The sequence below is a fragment of the Rutidosis leptorrhynchoides genome, chromosome 3 (assembly GCF_046630445.1).
Source record: "Rutidosis leptorrhynchoides isolate AG116_Rl617_1_P2 chromosome 3, CSIRO_AGI_Rlap_v1, whole genome shotgun sequence".
In the NCBI taxonomy this organism is placed as follows: domain Eukaryota; kingdom Viridiplantae; phylum Streptophyta; class Magnoliopsida; order Asterales; family Asteraceae; genus Rutidosis; species Rutidosis leptorrhynchoides.
In genome coordinates this window covers 560,317,158-560,335,535 of record NC_092335.1, presented here as the reverse complement: position 1 = coordinate 560,335,535, position 18,378 = coordinate 560,317,158, and the positions used below count along the sequence as shown (strand labels likewise).

The window sequence follows — 18,378 nt, the reverse complement described above, 5'->3', positions numbered from 1 at the left end:
GTGTATCCCTGACTAGTGCTCGAGTATATAGGATTATGCATGCTTATACGTTCGTTATTGTCATTAGATAGGTTATGTCGAATCTTGAATTGAATACATATGCTATTAAGATAAGGTATATGATATGCATGTCGTTGGAAAGCTAGCGAAAAATTGAGAACTTTTCATTTAGATATCGAATGGTTTCGATGAACGGTTTAGAAGTTATAGTCAATTGAATTTTTGTAAAAATGATTATTATTATCTTCGTTATTATCATCGTTATAATCTAATTATTATTATTATTATTATTATTATTATTATTATTATTATTATTATTATTATTATTATTATTATTATCATTGTCGTTATTAATAAAAGATATTATTGTTATTTTTATTATTATTATTATCGTTAAGGTTATAATTATTATTATTATTATTATTATTATTATTATTATTATTATTATTATTATTATTATTATTATTATTATTATTATTATTATTAATATTATCATTCAAATAGTTATTAGTATTATCATTAATATTATTGTTATTAGTATTATTATAATTAAAACTAATATTAGTAACATTTAAGTATTATGATTACTATTATTATTATTATTATTAATATGAACGCGATATAAAAGATGACTAAAAGCTATTAAACGAAGCGATTAGGAAATAATGAGTATGAGTATCATGATGAAATTAAGATATTGATTTAAAGGAAAAATATCGTTTTCATTATTTTACTATTATTATTATTAAAAGTATTATTAATGTTAAAACTATCATTTTTACTAAAATTATTATTTTTAATACAAATATCATTGTTAACATGAAACATTATTATTATTATCATTTTAGTACTATTATTAATAAAAAATTATCATTTTATCATTTTTAGAAAATATAATTATTGTTATTTTTATTAGTAGAATAATAATAATTATTACAATATAATACAACTTTTACTTATTATTATTATTATTATTATTATTATTATTATCAATATTATTTTATCAAATAAATATGTGATACAAAGATATTTTATTACGTATAATATAATTACATTAATAATACCTATCATATTATTTTTATGATATTAAATGAACTTTATAAATTTTATTACTTAAGATATATAAAAGTATATTTTTATTATATAAATTTTAATATAAAATTTTATTTATTAAAAGAACTATATTATTTACTTTAATAAAATCTATTAAAAATATTTAAATATATAAAATGACTATATTTAAACTATATAATAATCTTGTATAAATTTTGGAAGACATTTTGATCAATATGACTTTTGTTGACTTTTGCATATTTAGTCTCGAGCATTAAGATTATGATACACTATGACTTGACCTAAATTGTTAGACAGATATTGATCAAACATATAAATATATATGATTAACATAGGTTCGTGAATCCAAGGCCAACCTTGCACTTGTTCAATGACCTCATATGCATTTTTACTACAAAATACAGTATTGTGATTTTCATTTGCTCCCTTTTTAAATGCTTTTGCAATATATATTTTTGGGCTGAGAATACATGCACTGCTTTTATAAATGTTTGACGAAACAGACACAAGTAATCAAAACTACATTGTATGGTTGGATTATTAAACCGAATATCGCCCCTTCAAGTCTGGTAACCTAAGAATTAGGGAAATGGCCCCTAATTGACGCGAATCCTAAAGATAGATCTATGGGCCTAACAAACCCTATTCTGGAATATGGAATGCTTTAGTACTTCGATTTAAATGGTGATTGCAATTGCCAATATTTATGGCATACTTGCGAGTATGCGGGGGATATTCTATATGCATTATGTTAATGTCGGTTACCAGGTGTTCATCATACGAATGATTTTTATTACACTTGCGAGTGTAATGTTATTTATGAAAAATGAGAATCTTGTGGTCTATTAAAATTATGGAATTGATGGATTATGATAAACTAATGAACTCACCAACCTTTTGGTTGACACTTTAAAGCATGTTTATTCTCAGTTATTAAGGAAATCTTCCGCTGTGCATTAGCTCATTTTAAGGATATTACTTGGTCATTCATGACATATTTCGAAAGACGTTGCATTTGAGTCATTGAGTTCATCAAGATTATTATTAAGTCAATTATAGTTGGATGTATTATGAAATGGTATGCATGCCGTCAGCTTTAGATGTAAAGAAAGTTTGTCTTTTAAAAACGAATTCAATGTTTGTAAAATGTATTATATAGAGGTCAAATACCTCGCGATGTAATCAACTATTGTGAATCATTTATAATGTATATGAACGGGTCCTTTCAAAATATATGTAAGAAATTGATGTAAAGTAATGAATGAAAGTAAATTGTCAAGATTAATATTATTTAGTACGGAGTAGTAGATATTTTTGTAAGTGAACAATTATTTTGGATCTCATATCTCATATACATATTAATGGATAACTCTTTTAGATGGAAAGAGTAATTCGAATAAAATGAAAACATCTCCACAAAATACGCAAGATTGTCGACTTCACTAATGATCTTTTGACATAACATGAACTTTGACGTAGTATACATGTCTGTTTGATGTCATGATCAAAGTTAGCCTCTTGATTTTCTATATCAAGATTACAAACGTTTAAACAATTTCGGCATACATTCAAAGTACAAATGTTTAAGAGATGTTTGCAAACAGTGATGAATCCAGAAAAATTCAGTTGGTTCATATTTTTTTCAAAAATAATTATATTTAAAGGAATTTTTAGTGGTTGTTTAACTCTAAAAAACTATAAAATTTAAAAATATATATGGGTCCTTTAATTAAATTTGTTTGTGTTCTATACAAATTGAAATGCACATTTAAAAACAGTTTCAAAATAGTGGGGTTACCAAATAGTGAGTTAGCTACTCTAGAAACAATGAAACATGGGAAGTTACCGACTTAACTGTTGGAAAGAAAGCCATAAGTTGTCACTAGATTTATAAATCTAAACTAAAAGCAGATTGTTCAATAGACAGAAAGAAAGCTAGACTTGTTGTTGATGGTAATAGACAAAGAAAGGGAATAGATTATGCAAAAACATTCGCTCTAGTGTCCAAAATGATGACTATAAGATCTTTATTAGCTGTTGCTACAATGTATGACTGGAAATTGTTTCAAATAGATGTGTATAATGCTTTCCTACATGGTGATTTAATGGGAAGAAGTGTACACATAAATGCCATTAGGTTATGTAGAAGAGGGGGAGTTAGTTCAAAATGGAAGAACAGAAAATGGTAAAGCGTACAGGTTTAGAAAAATTCTTGTATGGTCTCAAACAAGCCCAAGGCAGTGTTTAGAAAGTTATCCATTGAATTGTTGTCATTCGGCTATAAACAGTCTAAAGCAGATTATTATTTGTTCACAAAAAGGTATGATCAATAATTTACTACCATTCTTGTTTATGTAGATGCTTTGTTCATAACTGACAATAGTTCTGCTCACATTTCTCCTTTAAAGGATTAGTTAAATCTACTTTTCTTTTGAAAGACTTGGGGACTTTGAGTTACTCTTTGGGGTTAAGAGTATCTAAATCAGATCATGACATTTTATACCACAAAGATAATATACTTTTGATTTATTAAAAGAAGCTGGTGTGCAAAATTTGAAACCTTATAAATTACCTATGGATCAGAATATTAAACTTAGTGCAGACTCCTTTATCATATCATGTACAATATAGAGGATTGATTGGAAAATTGATATATCTCATAATCACAAGGCCTGAAATATGTTATACAATGCAGTTATTAAGTCAGTTTATGTCGAATCCTAGTTAAGTGCACATGTAGGCAGTTAAACATCTTCTTAAATATTTTCTTTCAGCTCCAGCTCAGTGTATCATTTTAGCTAATAAATTTGTAATTCAATTGAAGGCCTACCGTGACTCAGATTGGGTAAATTGTCCTATGTCAAGAAGGTTAACAACAGGATACTGTATATTGTTAGGTGATTCACCAATATCTTGGAAGTCAAATAAACAAAGTTTTATTTCCATATCATCAACAGAAGCTGAATACCATTCCATGGCGTTAACTTGTTTTGAGATCACTTGGCTAGTCATATTGTTAGAAGATTTGGGTCTTAATGATTCATGGCCAGTAGAACCGTTCTTTGATAATCAAGCAGCAATCCACATACCTTTCAATCTCGTGTTTCATGCCAGAACAAAGCATATAGAAGTGGATTGTTATTACATTCAGGATCAAGTAAAATCTGGTGTTGTTAGTACTCAAAATGTGAATAGTAAAATCTGGTGCGATTAATATTCAATATGTGAATAGTAAATCAAGTAAAATATGGGTGCCTTTAAACTCTAAATTTGGGGGAGTTTCAGAGTGAAGAACAGAAGTGTTGGTGTCCAAAATTATATAAACAAAAGTACATGTGCTCTAAGTGTAAATAAAGTACATGGACCATAAACTACTCACATAAAGTTTGAGGGTAGAAAATGTAAATAGTTTGTTAATTGTAATTAGATATTTCTATGTGAAAAAAGCTTTGAAAACATGGAACAAAGACCCTAAGATTAAGTACGGAGTGGCTAAGAAAAGTCTGTTGGAACGGCTGGAGGTCATCGATGCGCATCTAATCTCGAAACGAGCAACTAAACAATCTGATTACTAAACGGGTGTGTCAAAAGTGTGTGCAGTAGTGCTTAATTTGAATTTCAACTTTTAAATTTAGAAAACCTTTGTTTTACTTTTAACACCCTAATGAGCAACAAGACCCAATCAGATGTAGTATTTTAGGTTATCGTCCCAAGAGAGCGTAGATGCGTTATAAGTTGTTTTTATTCTTTAGTCTAACTCTTATTAAAGAATTAGAAATATATATTTATGTTTTTGGTTGTTGTTTAAATTTTGAATATTATCTCTTAGGAAAGAGACAATTGAAGGTACGTTCTTAATAAATTAAATAATAAAATATTAAGCAAGAAATAAAGATTAAAATAAACAATTATACACAAAAGCAGTTACATGGACAAATAACTTGTACGGGAATCATATTAGACAAGTTTCATAACTTATATTAACACATGAAAAAATAATAATCATAGACCAATTATTATCCCTAATCAGGTTAAGACAGGCATTGCATATCATTCAATAAGCAGGACTTAAAGCATATGCTAGATATGTGATGTGCATAACTAACATCTTGATTCTTCATGTTTAATTCAATTACATAATACATATTAACTTTATGATGCGAATCAACATGCAAATAGACTGACAAATTGTATAAGCTAGTAAACACCAAGTAGATCAACTCAAGTTACTAGCTGAAAGTCAATTACTACTAAGTTTTCATGCAATCATTAACTAAACATATCCAAACAAAGGATCTTCGATCAAGCATAACAATATCAAACTCTATTATATAAGCGTATTTTAATTTAAACAAATTTATCACTATTATGTTGTTTAACCTAGTTGCATGCAATTCAATTTAACAAGTTTGATGGACTAGATCTAAACAAGTAGCATGAATCGAATAATAGATCATCGGATTAAGTATTAATCAATCCTAAAATCATGTTATCTAATCATTAAGCATGGCAATCAAGTATATTAAAACATAACAGATTCAAAATAGTTCAAACATCATTATAGAAACTCGACCATACAGATATGAAAAAGAACCAGAAATTGTACGGATATAAGCACGAAGCCGGCTGCTTTGTCCCAATCAAGCCAGCGGCTTGGATTGGTGAAGTCGGCGGCTTCATCTGATTTCCAGACAAAGTTTAGTTTTCGTCCAAGTAACCACTACGAATGTTTAGTTCATAATGGTAGACGAACATAAACAATTAAAGTAAAAAAAACAGAATAAACAGTAATATAAAGATAGGATCATACCTTTAAAAGGTAGATGAAAGAAACTTGGATTAATAACTTTGATAATCTTGATTACATTGAAAAGTAAAGCCTAATCTAAGAGTTTTCATGATTTTGAGAAAACCCTAAAAGAAAAACGAAACTGATATATCTAAAACTGATACAGGTGACCCCTATTAATACTTTTTAGAAACGGTGGCCAAGCTGGCGGCTTCATTGGAAAGCCGGCGGCTTCATTGGGAAGTCGGCAGCTTCTGTGGGTCGGTGAATTATTCTGCAAGTTTAACTTGATCAGTAAGCACAAAACCCGTAACCGTCAAAGTTAAGCCGGCGGCTTTGATAACAGGTCGGCGGCTTCAAAGATCCGGAAATCTTTTTGATTTTGTTTCCATTTTTAACTTGAACTTGGTCAGCAAGATGATAAACCGTGTAATCCAGGCCGGCGGCTTCAGTTTGAAGCCAACGGCTTTAACTTCATTTGCTTGGTCAACAAGTTCATCAAATTCTGCAATCAATTCTGGAACATTCTGGAATATCCAGCCCAAGCCAGCGGCTTCCTTGTATCCATGCCGGCGGATTCATAGCCTTTTCTGCATATTTTTTGCCTGTTTTTGATCCTGTTTGAAACATAACTTCAATAAAATCATTAGAATTACCCTTTTTCCCTTTTTACCCATTTTAGTGTGTTTTAGGATTAAAATGACTTTAAAATACTAAGATAACTCCTTGAAATGTTATCAAAATACTGTTTAATTTAGGAGTTATCAGTAACTGTTTACAAGATTTGAGCATCATTGAAAAAAAGGAAGCAGATTGTGCAGTTCAAAAAAGTAGAAGAATGGTGCATTGTTTAGGTGATGAAAATTCTTCATTTTTTCATGCGTCGTTAAATAGAAAACGGATAAAAGTTCAAATTGCGGGTGTTATGCATAATGGTGATTGGATCTCTTCTCCATCTCACCTTAAAGAAGTTTTTTTTTTCAACTTCTTTGTTCACAAGTTTTTGCCTATTGATCATGATAACATAGCTACTTCAAGTACGCATATTCGTATACTTTCTCAGTCAAACACTTCGAGGATTTGTATTGATGCCTCAAATGAGGAGATTAAAAGTGCAGTTTGGTTTTGTGGGAGTGACTAATCTCCCGAGCCTGGGGGGTTTCTTTTAAATTTGTGAAACACTTTTGGAATATTTTTAAAGAGGATATTACATGCATGTTCGCCAATTCCTCGTTTCATGTATTATACCGATAGGATGTAAATCGTATTTTTTTCTCTTTGATTCCAAAAAAAGAGAACTCCATTCATGTTCATGATTTTAGGCCGATTAGCTTGATTGGGATCCAATACAAAATATATAGCAAAGTTCCTTGCTAATAGATTGTCCTTAGTTATTGATGACATCATTGGTCCGGAGCAAGATCTTTTATTAAAGGAAGACAAATTTTAGATGGTGTTTTATCGATCAATGAAGTGGTTAGCTGGTGCAAAAAAGAGAGACAAAGGCTATGCTTTTCAAGGGTATTTTGATAAGGCGTTTGATTCCATCCATTAGGATTACATTTGGTCTATGATGCAATTCATGGGGTTTCAAAATAGATGGTTTGCTTGGATTCGGGCTTGACTATCTTCCTTGAAAGCTTCTTTATTGCTTAACGGAAGTCCTTCATCTGAATTTTCGATTGGGCGGGAATTACATCAGGGGGGTCCTCTATCGCCTTTTATTTTTATTATTGGAATGGAGGGATTACAAAGTGCAATCCATGATGCCACTAATGCAGCCTTGTACAACCCTATTCGGATTGGTTCTATTGATAACCATCGTAATATTTCGCTTTCTATGTATGTCGATGATGTGATGTTTATGGGAGAATGGTTCACTTCCAATGCCACGAATCTTCTTACTATGCTAAACTATTTTTTTGCGGTTTCCGGTCTTAAGATAGATCCTCAGAAGTCATTACTTTACGGTGTAGGCCGGGGTGCATCAAAGTGAAGTTGATATTTTAGCTTCTTCTTAAGGATGATTGGCATCGTCTCCTCCGTTTCATCACTTGGGGCTTCTGGTTGGTTATAATATGAAACGTGTTAGTAATTGGGCGCCCATTATTGAAAAGACTAAAAAACGTCTCTCCTCATGGAAGGCAAATATGTTGTCTATAGGTTGTAGGCTCACTTTAATTAAGTCAGTTTTGGGAGCAATGGGAACTTACTATTTTTCCATGTTTAAAGCCCCGGCTAACGTCATCAAGAAATTTGAGTCTTTACGTGCTTTTTTCTTTTGGGGCGACAAAGATAATGATAGAAAGATTCAGTAGGTTAAGTGGCGTTCTTAATCCTTTGGAGAATGGAGGGCTTGTATTGCTAGTCTTTCTTCTCTTAACCTTACGCTATTGTATAAATGGAGCTGGAGATTTGTTTTGAATTTTAATTATTCCTCGATATCATTAAAATCATTCATGGTGAAAAAGATGGAACTAGCATGCTCTCAGCCATTCCTGGAGTGTGGTGTGACATTGTAAGTGCATTGATCAGATTCACGAATCTCATTCACTGATATCAAACTGGTTACGCATCCGTGTGGGTGATGGTAGGCTTGCCAAATTCTGGTTCGATCCATGGGTTGATCACATGATTATGGCTATCAGATTCCCAATGGCTCTAGAAAACAATAAACATTCTTTGGTTGTTGATCGAGTTTTTCAATTGGGTTGGATCTGGAATTGGCGTCGGCCAACCAGATGTGGGATCGAACAATCCCAATTCTATGAACTTATATCCTTACTTTCTCAGTTATCTATTTCACAAGACCGTGATAGTTGGATTTGGACGGCTGTCTCCAATAATACATTCTCGGTTTCAAGTACAAGACGTTTGATTGATAACAGTAATATTGCTCCTATTTCATGTCCTATTAATTGGGTCAAGGTTGTTCCTATAAAAATAAACATATTTATTTGGCGTTTGAAATTGTTTCGTCTTCCTACATGGAGCTCACTTGTTTACCTCTTGTGACGCCTCTTCTAAAATTTGGATGCTTATAAGTAGATGAATTGGTTTTAACATTCCTACATGGAGCTCTATGGATAGCATGTGGTTATGGATCGATGGTGACCCGATCAATGAAACAAAGCACAACATTCTAAAAGTTAGCATATTCTCTACGCTTTGGAGCATTTGGAGACTAAGGAATATCATTCTCTTCAAAGACTCTACTTTTCGAAAATGTCACGTCTTCGATAGCATTGAGGTGTTGGGTTTTAATTGGTTCTTTTCTAGATTTCATAAATCTAGGATAAATTGGACAAATTGATTGCAAGACCCTTTGTATGTTTTGTAATTCTTGTATGTGTTTTCTAGCTCCTTGCAAGTTTATTTTTATTAATAAAATCTTCCGTCGTTCAAAAAAAATTGTAATTACATGGTTAAAAATTCTGTTAGGGCCTATTGTTATTTGTAAATTCTTGTAATTAATTGTCTGGAATGAAATGTATGTGTTTTTCGTTCCCAATTCATAATCCTCGTTATCAATTGCTTTATAGTACGTTCTCTAAAAGTGAGTTTATATAATTAGAAGATTTTTAAAGACATCTTGTAGGGTTTTCATTAAGACACAAAAATGTATTGTACATTTTAATAATCATCGGTTTAATGTCAACGCTTAATTCTGTGTGTACAACAATTTCATACGCATTAACGACAACCCTAAAAACCGTTGTTTTAAAAAAGGTCTATACTATTATACGTAGTTTATGTTTATATGTTCCAAAGATTAGTGTTGTTTAATGTAGAAGGTATTTATAGTTATATCCAAAAATACATGAAAGATATCTTTTGTCTTTCTTGATATCTGAAGAAAGGTATGAAAGTTCAAAACATTAAACTTAATAATTTGATCATGGTACAGATAATTTCATTGAATACATCTTTGAATAAGGGGAAAAAAATGAAATCTTCAACTCATCTACTCATCTACATAGACAGATCAAAACAAAAATCTTCTTAATTTGATTATGGTACAAATAATTTCAATGAATACATACATCTTTGAATAATAATGGGAAAAAATATAAAATCTTCGACTCATCTACATAGCTTTCACAACATTTCTTCTTACATCATGCCACCAACTAAACCACAAATCACAACTCCAATGGCTGCAGAAACTAAAAGTACCGACGCTTCAATACGCGAAGAAAATGAGGGTGATGGTCCTGACGGTATTCCTCCAAACACGGTCGGATACGAAGGTGCTGAGTCATCCAATGCGTCACTTGGACTGTAAGAAGGTGGTAGCGAACCGTCATTAGCATACACAGTAATTTGAAGTTTTTGAGATTTTTCACAATGGCCCGAAACACCACTAGTGAAGTAAAAAACACCAGGTGTAGTGATGTTGAATAACGAATTGCCGTCGTTCATGGACAAGATTGGATCTTTTAGGTTGCAAGTCTTGTAAGAATCCTTTGTTACTTGAATCACTGAATCTTGACTTGGTGGGTACAAGAACACTGTAAAAAGACACAAGTTTTTAGTCCAAGATTTACCATCTTGTTATGTAAAAACGACAAATTAGTTATCAAGATTTACTGTAAAAAGTTTTGAATTTATGTCGTAGATGGTTTTGAACAGAAGAACTTACATAGAGAGTCGCCGATTTTGAAGTTGAGTTTTGTAGGCCAATTGGTGTAAACTTTTGGATCTTCGGATGTGGGTATGTTCCAAGATTGAAGATTTCCAACTTGGTATTTATACGCGAATACATTCGTTTGTATCAACACGAAGAACATAATCGCAAATGATAACTGAATATCCATATCTCCCTGTTTTTCTTGGTATAAGATTGTCAACCTTATGGAGAGTGAAAGCACAGGCTTTAAGGAAAGTGAGATTTGTAAATCTATTTAAGGAAGACAAAACCAAAGAAAAGTACTAAAGTAACCCTCTTTGTATACTTATAATTATATTATATAACTATTATATTCATACTAAACACTAATGGGGAACAAGGTTTTTTTTTTTTTTTACTAAAGATCTATCTTGAGAGGTGCACTAATGGTAGATCTGTGAAGGAAGCTACAGAATGTGAACTTGCAGCCAATAATTAAGTGTAAATAAATGATGAAAGAGACATCAATGATTAAAAAAAAAAAAAAAAACACATTATAACGTGGGACAGTTGGTTTACAGAATAAACACAAGACTGGATGCACCTCAACATGGAGGGAATGCAAAGTTGCACAAGAAGTTATGGAAAAACATGTGCATCTGCTATTTACAGTTAACCAACATTCATTATTCTTTATTTCTTACTAGGCTCGAACAGATGACCTTGACCATAATTTATAACATCGTGTTACGTGTAGACTAGGCGTTATAAGACTTGAGAAAGAGTATAGCGGATTTGGATTTGTATACATTATATGTGCATAAGCACTTGGCTGTTTTTACAATAATCGCTATGCGGTTTATAAACAAAATGTATGGATTTTTTATTTTCTTGACCAGTTTTGACTTGAGTATATATCAGAAGAGTAAACTATGCAAACCATTGAAATCAAACACCAAGGGGCCTAAAATATTCAGTTATTTGAGCATGGCGATCAACATGTCTAATTGATCTCTAATTGCGATTAAAATGTTAAAGCTCTTATTCATGGGATACATAAAATAAGAGCATATAAAGGGTAGGAAATTATAGTACACCAGAATACCTTATAGTCCTTTATCCTTGTTCTATAATGATCAATGATAAGTAATAAGTAATAATAATAATAATACTCCGTAATATACAAAAATCTTACAAGAAGCCTCAACTCCTAACATCTACAAGTCATTTTCAGGCATACATAACAGGTTGGGGCTCCGAATCAAACAAATTACACACAAAAATCTCATCCGGTTATAATGCCAGCTAAGACATCGGTCTTGCCCCGTGCAAATATCGTGTAAACCAGCCGAATAGCATCAAGCCATGTATCCAGATATTCCCATGAGTCTGCAATCTGAAGTATAAATGAATCAAACTTGTGTTATTTAATGTTTACACAAAAAAAGATTCACTCGAACAAGTGTTGACCATATCTATACAAAACTATCCTTCCAAAAGCAAGAAAATTCAAATTTCAATTTCAATTTGCAAAAAAGAAAATGAGAAATACCAAGTAAGTGGGCCCATGAACGGTGTCAATGCAGATGGATGGACCAGGAGGCAAAGTAAGATCAGCACAGGGTGATACCGAGACAATGTCTGGTATTTCGATCTTAATGACTGCTTTACCATTACTTGTTTTATCTCCAGATGATACCATGTGTCGTTGCTCATCATCATGGAACTGTTAAACAAATTGGTGCATAATGTCAGTCAGTACATGATGTGTGACCCAACTAATCATTTTTGTAAGTCCTTCACATATTCCTTTAAGCAAAGCGTCACATCCACAAAATGTCCAATATTAAAGCTAACATGTCTTAATACTTGTATATATATATATTCCTAATAAAATTCAACTATAGTCCATTGTAATTGTAACTTATAGTACATTTAAAAAAGAAAAGAAAAAAAAAATAAAGTGCAATCAAGTACACGAACATAATGTGTTTCAGCTTTCATGGTTAATTATGATGAGGAGCGAATTATTTTTGCCTTCCCAAAAAAAAAAAAAAAATAAAAAAATAAATAAATAAATAAATAAATAAATAAATAAAATTATGAAAGATATGAAGAGATGATGGTACCTGTTGAAGTCCTTCATGGTTTAAAACAAATTGTGTGCGTTTCCAATCACCGTGTGGAGCAATTGGATTTCCGACTGGTGGTGCGGTAAGATATCCAACCTTTAGATAAGGTAGAGGCAGCTACCAATATACAAGTGTATCATTAAATAATGCAATCAGAAATATCCACGTATCAGATTCATAATAATCAAGTTGAGACAAATACTGATTTAGTTAAAGTATTCAAGCTAGTTATGTATAATAACGGTGATTACAAATTTATGTGTTTATTGATTTATTACTAACCATGGATCGCACAAGCTTCAAGGCGCTGGTGTAAACCTGTAATATTAATCTTTAATTAAATTGATATCATGCACTAACATGTTTATAGTTAAGGAAAAGGAAGAACGTTTTGATACAAACCGAGTAACTTGGCTTCAACGCATGAGCAGCAGCAATGTAAATAGCTGATTGACTGTATAATTCGTTGGGAGAAACATCATGTCCTCCCATTGTTCCTCCAACTCTTGATGTGTCTTCTGCTAATCCATACTACAGAGACAGGTAAGATCATGTCAATTCATGCCAAATATATAAAAAAAAATTAAACAAGACTGCGTAATTACTAACACAAGTTTTCACCTTTCAACAAAAAAAAATATTCCTTTTTGTTGTAACACAACATATAATCTATGTATTGCTATTAGTAAGGTTTTGATCCAAATCCTAAGAAGTTATTATATGCATTCAAATAAAAAACAAGACCCTTTTAACCCCTTTCATTTGTACTAAGGGTTTTTCTGTTTACCCGTATGAGATAAAAGATAACTCAAATCAACCATAACAGCATTCCTGATTAATCATAATTTGCATGGTTGTAAGAGTCAGCCGACTAATCCCAAACTAGTAGGGATTTTAAATTAGTTCGTCCCGACTAGGACAAGTCAGTCATAAATCATCGGTCAACGGGTCAAAATCGGTCATAAGTTGGATTTAGTTGGTCAAAGTATCAGTCAAAAGTTGAATTAAGGAACAAGACAGATAGCCAACTGACCAAAACAGTGCCTAGGTTGTAGATGGCCCTATGAAAATCAAATTGCAACTGTATCGCTGCGCGGAACTGCAATGTAGAAAAACGTGTCATTAAGAGACGATAAACGTTAACAGGTACAAAATGCTAATATGCTTCTACCTTACTAATTGCACTTTTAACTATAGTCTGCTTTTCTCGTGCAGGAACGATTGCACTCAGTTCCTGAAATTCAAAAAATGTTATTACTACAAAAGTCAATATACGGAGATAAATAAATCAGGCGTCTAAAAGCTGTAAAGAAGTTTTAAAACTGAATATTGTTGTCTATTATTGAGTTTAAGCAACTAGAAGCGCGCACCTGTAGAGCAAGACCCCAGTTGTTAAGAGCCTGAAAAGAATTATGTCATTAAGTCATAACCATGCATAGGAATTGTGCTATTTGATCAGATAATAAATAAACAATAGATAAAACAGATAAGAATAATAATGGTATTAATAAGATTATTAAGAGTTACCTGGGGACTGTTCCAATTTAACTGAACAGCTTTTTCATAATTATTTGTAGCCTGTGACATCATGAAAACAGAAGTCACATCGCATACAATTCACGTTATACAGAAACTGTTTTTAGCAGAAATCTATCACGATTTGAAGGTCTAACCTGTTTCCATAGTTCTTCAGCCTCCTTTGTACGCCCACGCATTTTGGCCCGATCAGATATGGCTATAGCCCAGTTATAATAAGCCTGAAATTATAAAACATCAGCATGCTATGATGTCACAATAGGCATATTTTATCATCATAACTATATAATAAGACTACAATAAAACAACATGAGATATTCTGACATGTGAGTAATTAATTTTATGATTTTATTTTTATTTTTTTTGAAAGGCAAGGCCCCAAAGTGATGTTGGTGAGAATTGAACCTGGGTCTCCTTTGGAGATTCCCAAGCACCCTATCACTCAACCACCCCTTTGGGGTTAATTATTAATTTTACGATTAATGATCAGTATAATACAGTATAGGGATTAAGACACGTACATCATGCAGTGTTGGGTTTAAACAGGTGGCCTCATTATACTTTTTGCAAGCCTCATCAAGTAAAGCATCTTTGGATGGTGAACTAGTATCTGAGTTAACATTATCTGCACTTTCCTGAAGGTGGATCAAAAGATGAGAAATGGTTAGTTATATCAAGAATTACAAAAAACTCATGTTCCTCCATACGAAATTCATTAAAATAGCACAAGGTTATAACATGGTTTAGATCCCTTCATTTAGCTACAACCATTTGATATTGACAGTACCTGGTATGATTTTATATTATAATCACTCATGTCACAGTAAAGGGGTAGGGCTGTAAATGAGCCGAGCTACTCTAGAGCTACCCGAGCTCCACCCTAAAAGCCCGTTTCGGGGCTGAGCTTAAATGAGCTAAACCCCGAGCATGAACATATTAAGATTGTTTAATGAACGAACTCAAACAAACTCATGAGCCTAAACGAGCCTTTAATATATATACATTATTTGTTATCATTTAAAAATATAACATAAATATATAATATATAATACATAATATAATATAATATAATAATATAATAATAACTAAGTAAAGATTTGACATTCTAAATTCAAACTTTGTCATGAGAGAAACTGACAACTATCAAAACTATATAAAACTATATAGAACTATGGCAACAGTACGAATATCGATCAAAGAAATAAAGAAATATGTTATTATTGTATGAGGTTAGAATTTTCAGTAAATCGGAAGTCGACATTAGAGGAGAGGGGCATATATTGAAAAAAATTGGATGGTATCATCAGCTTTCCTTAACAATTAGTCACTAACCAACCATTTGAAAATGTGCCTGGCCAGTAATTATCATTTTAAAAATTATAAAACAAAGCCAGAAATTGGGTACCTACAACACGCATCTATACATCTGTAAATATTACATGGTTGCATAGGTTACCTGAAGAACCAGTGCCCAGTTATAAAGTGCATCGTAATCATCTGGATTTCTCTCTATAGCACTTGCATACCTGAAAACAGAACACAAAATACAAACAAGTTAATAAAATGTAGACAGCCTAAAAGCCATTAACTATAAAATCCAAAAAGAACTTTGTCAGACACAAAAGTCCAATGGATCATTCTAGGCTAGCTATAAATATTTCTGAAAACTGGGAAGATATAATTTTGATAGCATTAGAAAGGAAATTATGAAGAAATTGAAACTACAATTACAACATTATTGGATACTGTATAACAGTAAATAAAGTAGTATTAACAGGAAGGGTTTTTGCAAATTTATTAGATAAAAATTCCTTTTATACGATTATATGTGCTTTACAGCCTTTAATATTGCTCATCCGATACTTGCAGTTTTGCAAAAAGATTTGTGGTACTTAAAATAAAGCCTACATAATCCATTTTTGGTGGATGTAAATAAATAAGTATGCTATTGTGAAATGGCAACCACGTATAATCAGTTCATAACTCATGAGTAACTAGACAGAAATTGAAATAAAAAGAAACTAGCTTGTTCAGCCACATCGATTAAAACAACCAACAAGATCAAATAATATATAAACCAAAATGATATTGTTCAATACCAAATATCATATTCCTAAATTAAGCAAGGATGACACTATCACCTGCACTAAATTCTAGTAAAGCACAATGGACCCTAAGCGAGCAATCACTAATTATACGTGTTTCCAAACACAAAAGTTCATCCTACAATATTTATGTCAATTCACTGTGACTAAATAAGATAATGGACATGGTATGCATATCTCAAATGTGGGACACAAGTGTACACTTAATAAAATCTGATATAAACATAAAGAAAGAAAAATACGTGTACCTTTTTGCGGCAAATGTAAGAATCCGTTGCCTTGACCGACCTTCCTCATCAGAACTAGTGATACTATTGATTAAATCCATGGCAGCAGTATTCTTTTCTGTATGTTGTTGCGTGTTTTCTTGACTGGAGAAGTTCAAATACATAACCATGAGTATATAAACACTTCTTACTCGAAAAGAAAATACATCAGAATATGAGAGAGTGAACAGAAATGTGTGTTTGTGCAAGCTACCAATTGCATGTAACGAACAGAAAACAGTGTATTTATATGGCAGATACAACCTTTTAGTTTAATCCAGGCAGCACACAAAGTACAATAATACAAGTTGAGAAATGTCTTAGACAATCATTTATGTTCAAGACTAGGGAACACTATGGATATGGGTAAATAATGGAATGGATTGAGTTTAGAGTATGCCTACAGTTGTGGGTTTCATAGCCAATTTTAAGAGCCTAATAAAACCATTAAACCAAACACTCCTATTAAAAATGACGTCACTCTCTCATTTCCATATCCATAACCCAATACTAACAAAATATGAGCAGCAGGTCTACTTGTTTACATGCTGGTTGTAAAAGCATACAGCAAATCAGTTAAAGAGATCAGTAACCCGTACAGTTAGTATTTCCACAAAAGAAAAACTTCACATGATAGTTTAGTTGCTAGAAAAGGGCTATTTGTGAGCGTTAACAGAGGGATTTTGAGGCCTTCAGACTCAGTGACTTCAAAACTTCAAACTCAACCTCCATATTAAATCTTCAAGCAGTTCATGGCTTTCAAAGATCATGTACAACAGTGCATATCAATCTCTTTCCGATTAGCACGAAAAATTGTTCATTTCAAAGTTATGTTCATTCCACCAGGCTCTTATGCTTTCAATATTCCTAAAGTTTACTGTTTATACTTCACATAGAGCAATGATATTCTTCCTAACATCACTTATACTCTTTCACAACCAAATCTCATAATCCAAATTTACTTTAAGCATAGTTCTAGCAGCTCAAAGAGAGGTATAATATTAAATTTCAATTAGCTATAATCAATTGCAAATTAGGGCTTCTTACAGCTCGATATTACTCAAGCAACAACTAACAGAATAATAATTTAATTACAAATTAACAGTATAAAAATCAAAATTTAAAACCAAACCTATAAACAGGCGTAGCAGCAGTAGTAGCAGAAGCAATAGATTCAGAATCATCTCCATTCTTCAATTCATTCAATAATTCTCTCATTGTAAAAGTTCGGTTCCCTTCGTCTTTCTGGAGCTCCGGATTATCCGTTGATTCAACAATCGGATCTTTATCGGATACTTGTTGTTGTTGTTGTTGTTCGAGATTCGGATCTTTCACCTCAGGAGCAATATCATCATCAACTGGTTGAATCGGGTGGTCAATTGACTGTTCGGATTGATTGATATCGGAATGTTGTTCAGATGCAACGTCGCCGTTTTGTAATTCAGACTTTTGATCGGTTTCGGACATTGTTATAATTCGATCTGTTGTTTAAGCTGATGATGTTAGAGATCTAGTTGCAGTGGATTGAAGTTTTGCTGCAGTTAAAGTTATGGGGAAGCTACGAAATATTTGTAACTTGTATATGAACTTTATATAAATTGCTACTTTTCTAAGAAGACTTTACATCTATGGTCCTAAGGGCACACGGTGTCCGAGAGTCACTTTCGCCGTCCCCTAAACCGACGGTGAGATCGACGGTCGGTTGACACCGACACGGCGTCGATCTCGGCGTCGGTGGTCAAGGTCGAGCCTGCGACGGTAGGCTATTCGACGTTGCTTTGAATTGAATTTTAAAAACTAGCCGTTTAATTAACGGCTAGTTTTCATATTTTCTTTTTCTATAAATATTACACCATTTTCTCATTTT

At 32.3% G+C, this 18,378-nt stretch overlaps 3 protein-coding genes across 3 annotated transcripts; 1 reads left to right on the top strand and 2 right to left on the bottom strand.

Moving 5' to 3' along the window:
- Positions 1–7,601: 7,601 nt before the first annotated feature.
- On the top strand, positions 7,602–8,878 carry LOC139902061 (uncharacterized). The gene is made up of 2 exons (XM_071884719.1): positions 7,602–7,855; positions 8,458–8,878. Exons 1-2 carry the CDS (start codon positions 7,602–7,604, stop codon positions 8,876–8,878), a joined length of 675 nt encoding a protein of 224 aa, XP_071740820.1.
- Positions 8,879–9,931: 1,053 nt separating this feature from the next.
- On the bottom strand, positions 9,932–10,725 carry LOC139898591 (early nodulin-like protein 8). Its single transcript, XM_071881346.1, has 2 exons — positions 10,506–10,725; positions 9,932–10,374 (listed from the first exon to the last, which is right to left on the bottom strand). Exons 1-2 carry the CDS (start codon positions 10,678–10,680, stop codon positions 9,977–9,979), a joined length of 573 nt encoding a protein of 190 aa, XP_071737447.1. The 5' UTR covers positions 10,681–10,725; the 3' UTR covers positions 9,932–9,976.
- An 844-nt stretch (positions 10,726–11,569) lies between these two features.
- Positions 11,570–18,057, bottom strand: LOC139898590 (protein HLB1-like). The gene is made up of 14 exons (XM_071881345.1): positions 17,644–18,057; positions 16,494–16,616; positions 15,603–15,666; positions 14,662–14,781; positions 14,278–14,361; positions 14,132–14,182; positions 13,975–14,004; positions 13,776–13,838; positions 13,638–13,703; positions 13,007–13,135; positions 12,887–12,922; positions 12,602–12,721; positions 12,025–12,198; positions 11,570–11,868 (listed from the first exon to the last, which is right to left on the bottom strand). The coding sequence occupies exons 1-14, from the start codon at positions 17,976–17,978 to the stop codon at positions 11,758–11,760; spliced, it is 1,506 nt and encodes a 501-aa protein (XP_071737446.1). The 5' UTR covers positions 17,979–18,057; the 3' UTR covers positions 11,570–11,757.
- Between the last annotated feature and the right edge of the window lie 321 nt (positions 18,058–18,378).

Bases quoted from the DNA above. Each gene is read 5' to 3' on its own strand.
- LOC139902061 (XM_071884719.1), top strand. From the start codon at position 7,602: ATGGAGGGATTACAAAGTGCAATCCATGATGCCACTAATGCAGCCTTG. The intron at 7,856-8,457 runs GTGAAGTTGATA...GGGTGATGGTAG, and splicing joins GTAGGCCGGGGTGCATCAAA to GCTTGCCAAATTCTGGTTCG.
- LOC139898591 (XM_071881346.1), bottom strand. From the start codon at position 10,680: ATGGATATTCAGTTATCATTTGCGATTATGTTCTTCGTGTTGATACAA. The intron at 10,375-10,505 runs GTAAGTTCTTCT...GTCTTTTTACAG, and splicing joins CAAAATCGGCGACTCTCTAT to TGTTCTTGTACCCACCAAGT.
- LOC139898590 (XM_071881345.1), bottom strand. From the start codon at position 17,978: ATGTCCGAAACCGATCAAAAGTCTGAATTACAAAACGGCGACGTTGCA. The intron at 13,839-13,974 runs GTGCGCGCTTCT...TTTGAATTTCAG, and splicing joins ACTGGGGTCTTGCTCTACAG to GAACTGAGTGCAATCGTTCC. The intron at 13,136-13,637 runs GTCAGTTGGCTA...CTGTCTCTGTAG, and splicing joins ACAACCTAGGCACTGTTTTG to TATGGATTAGCAGAAGACAC.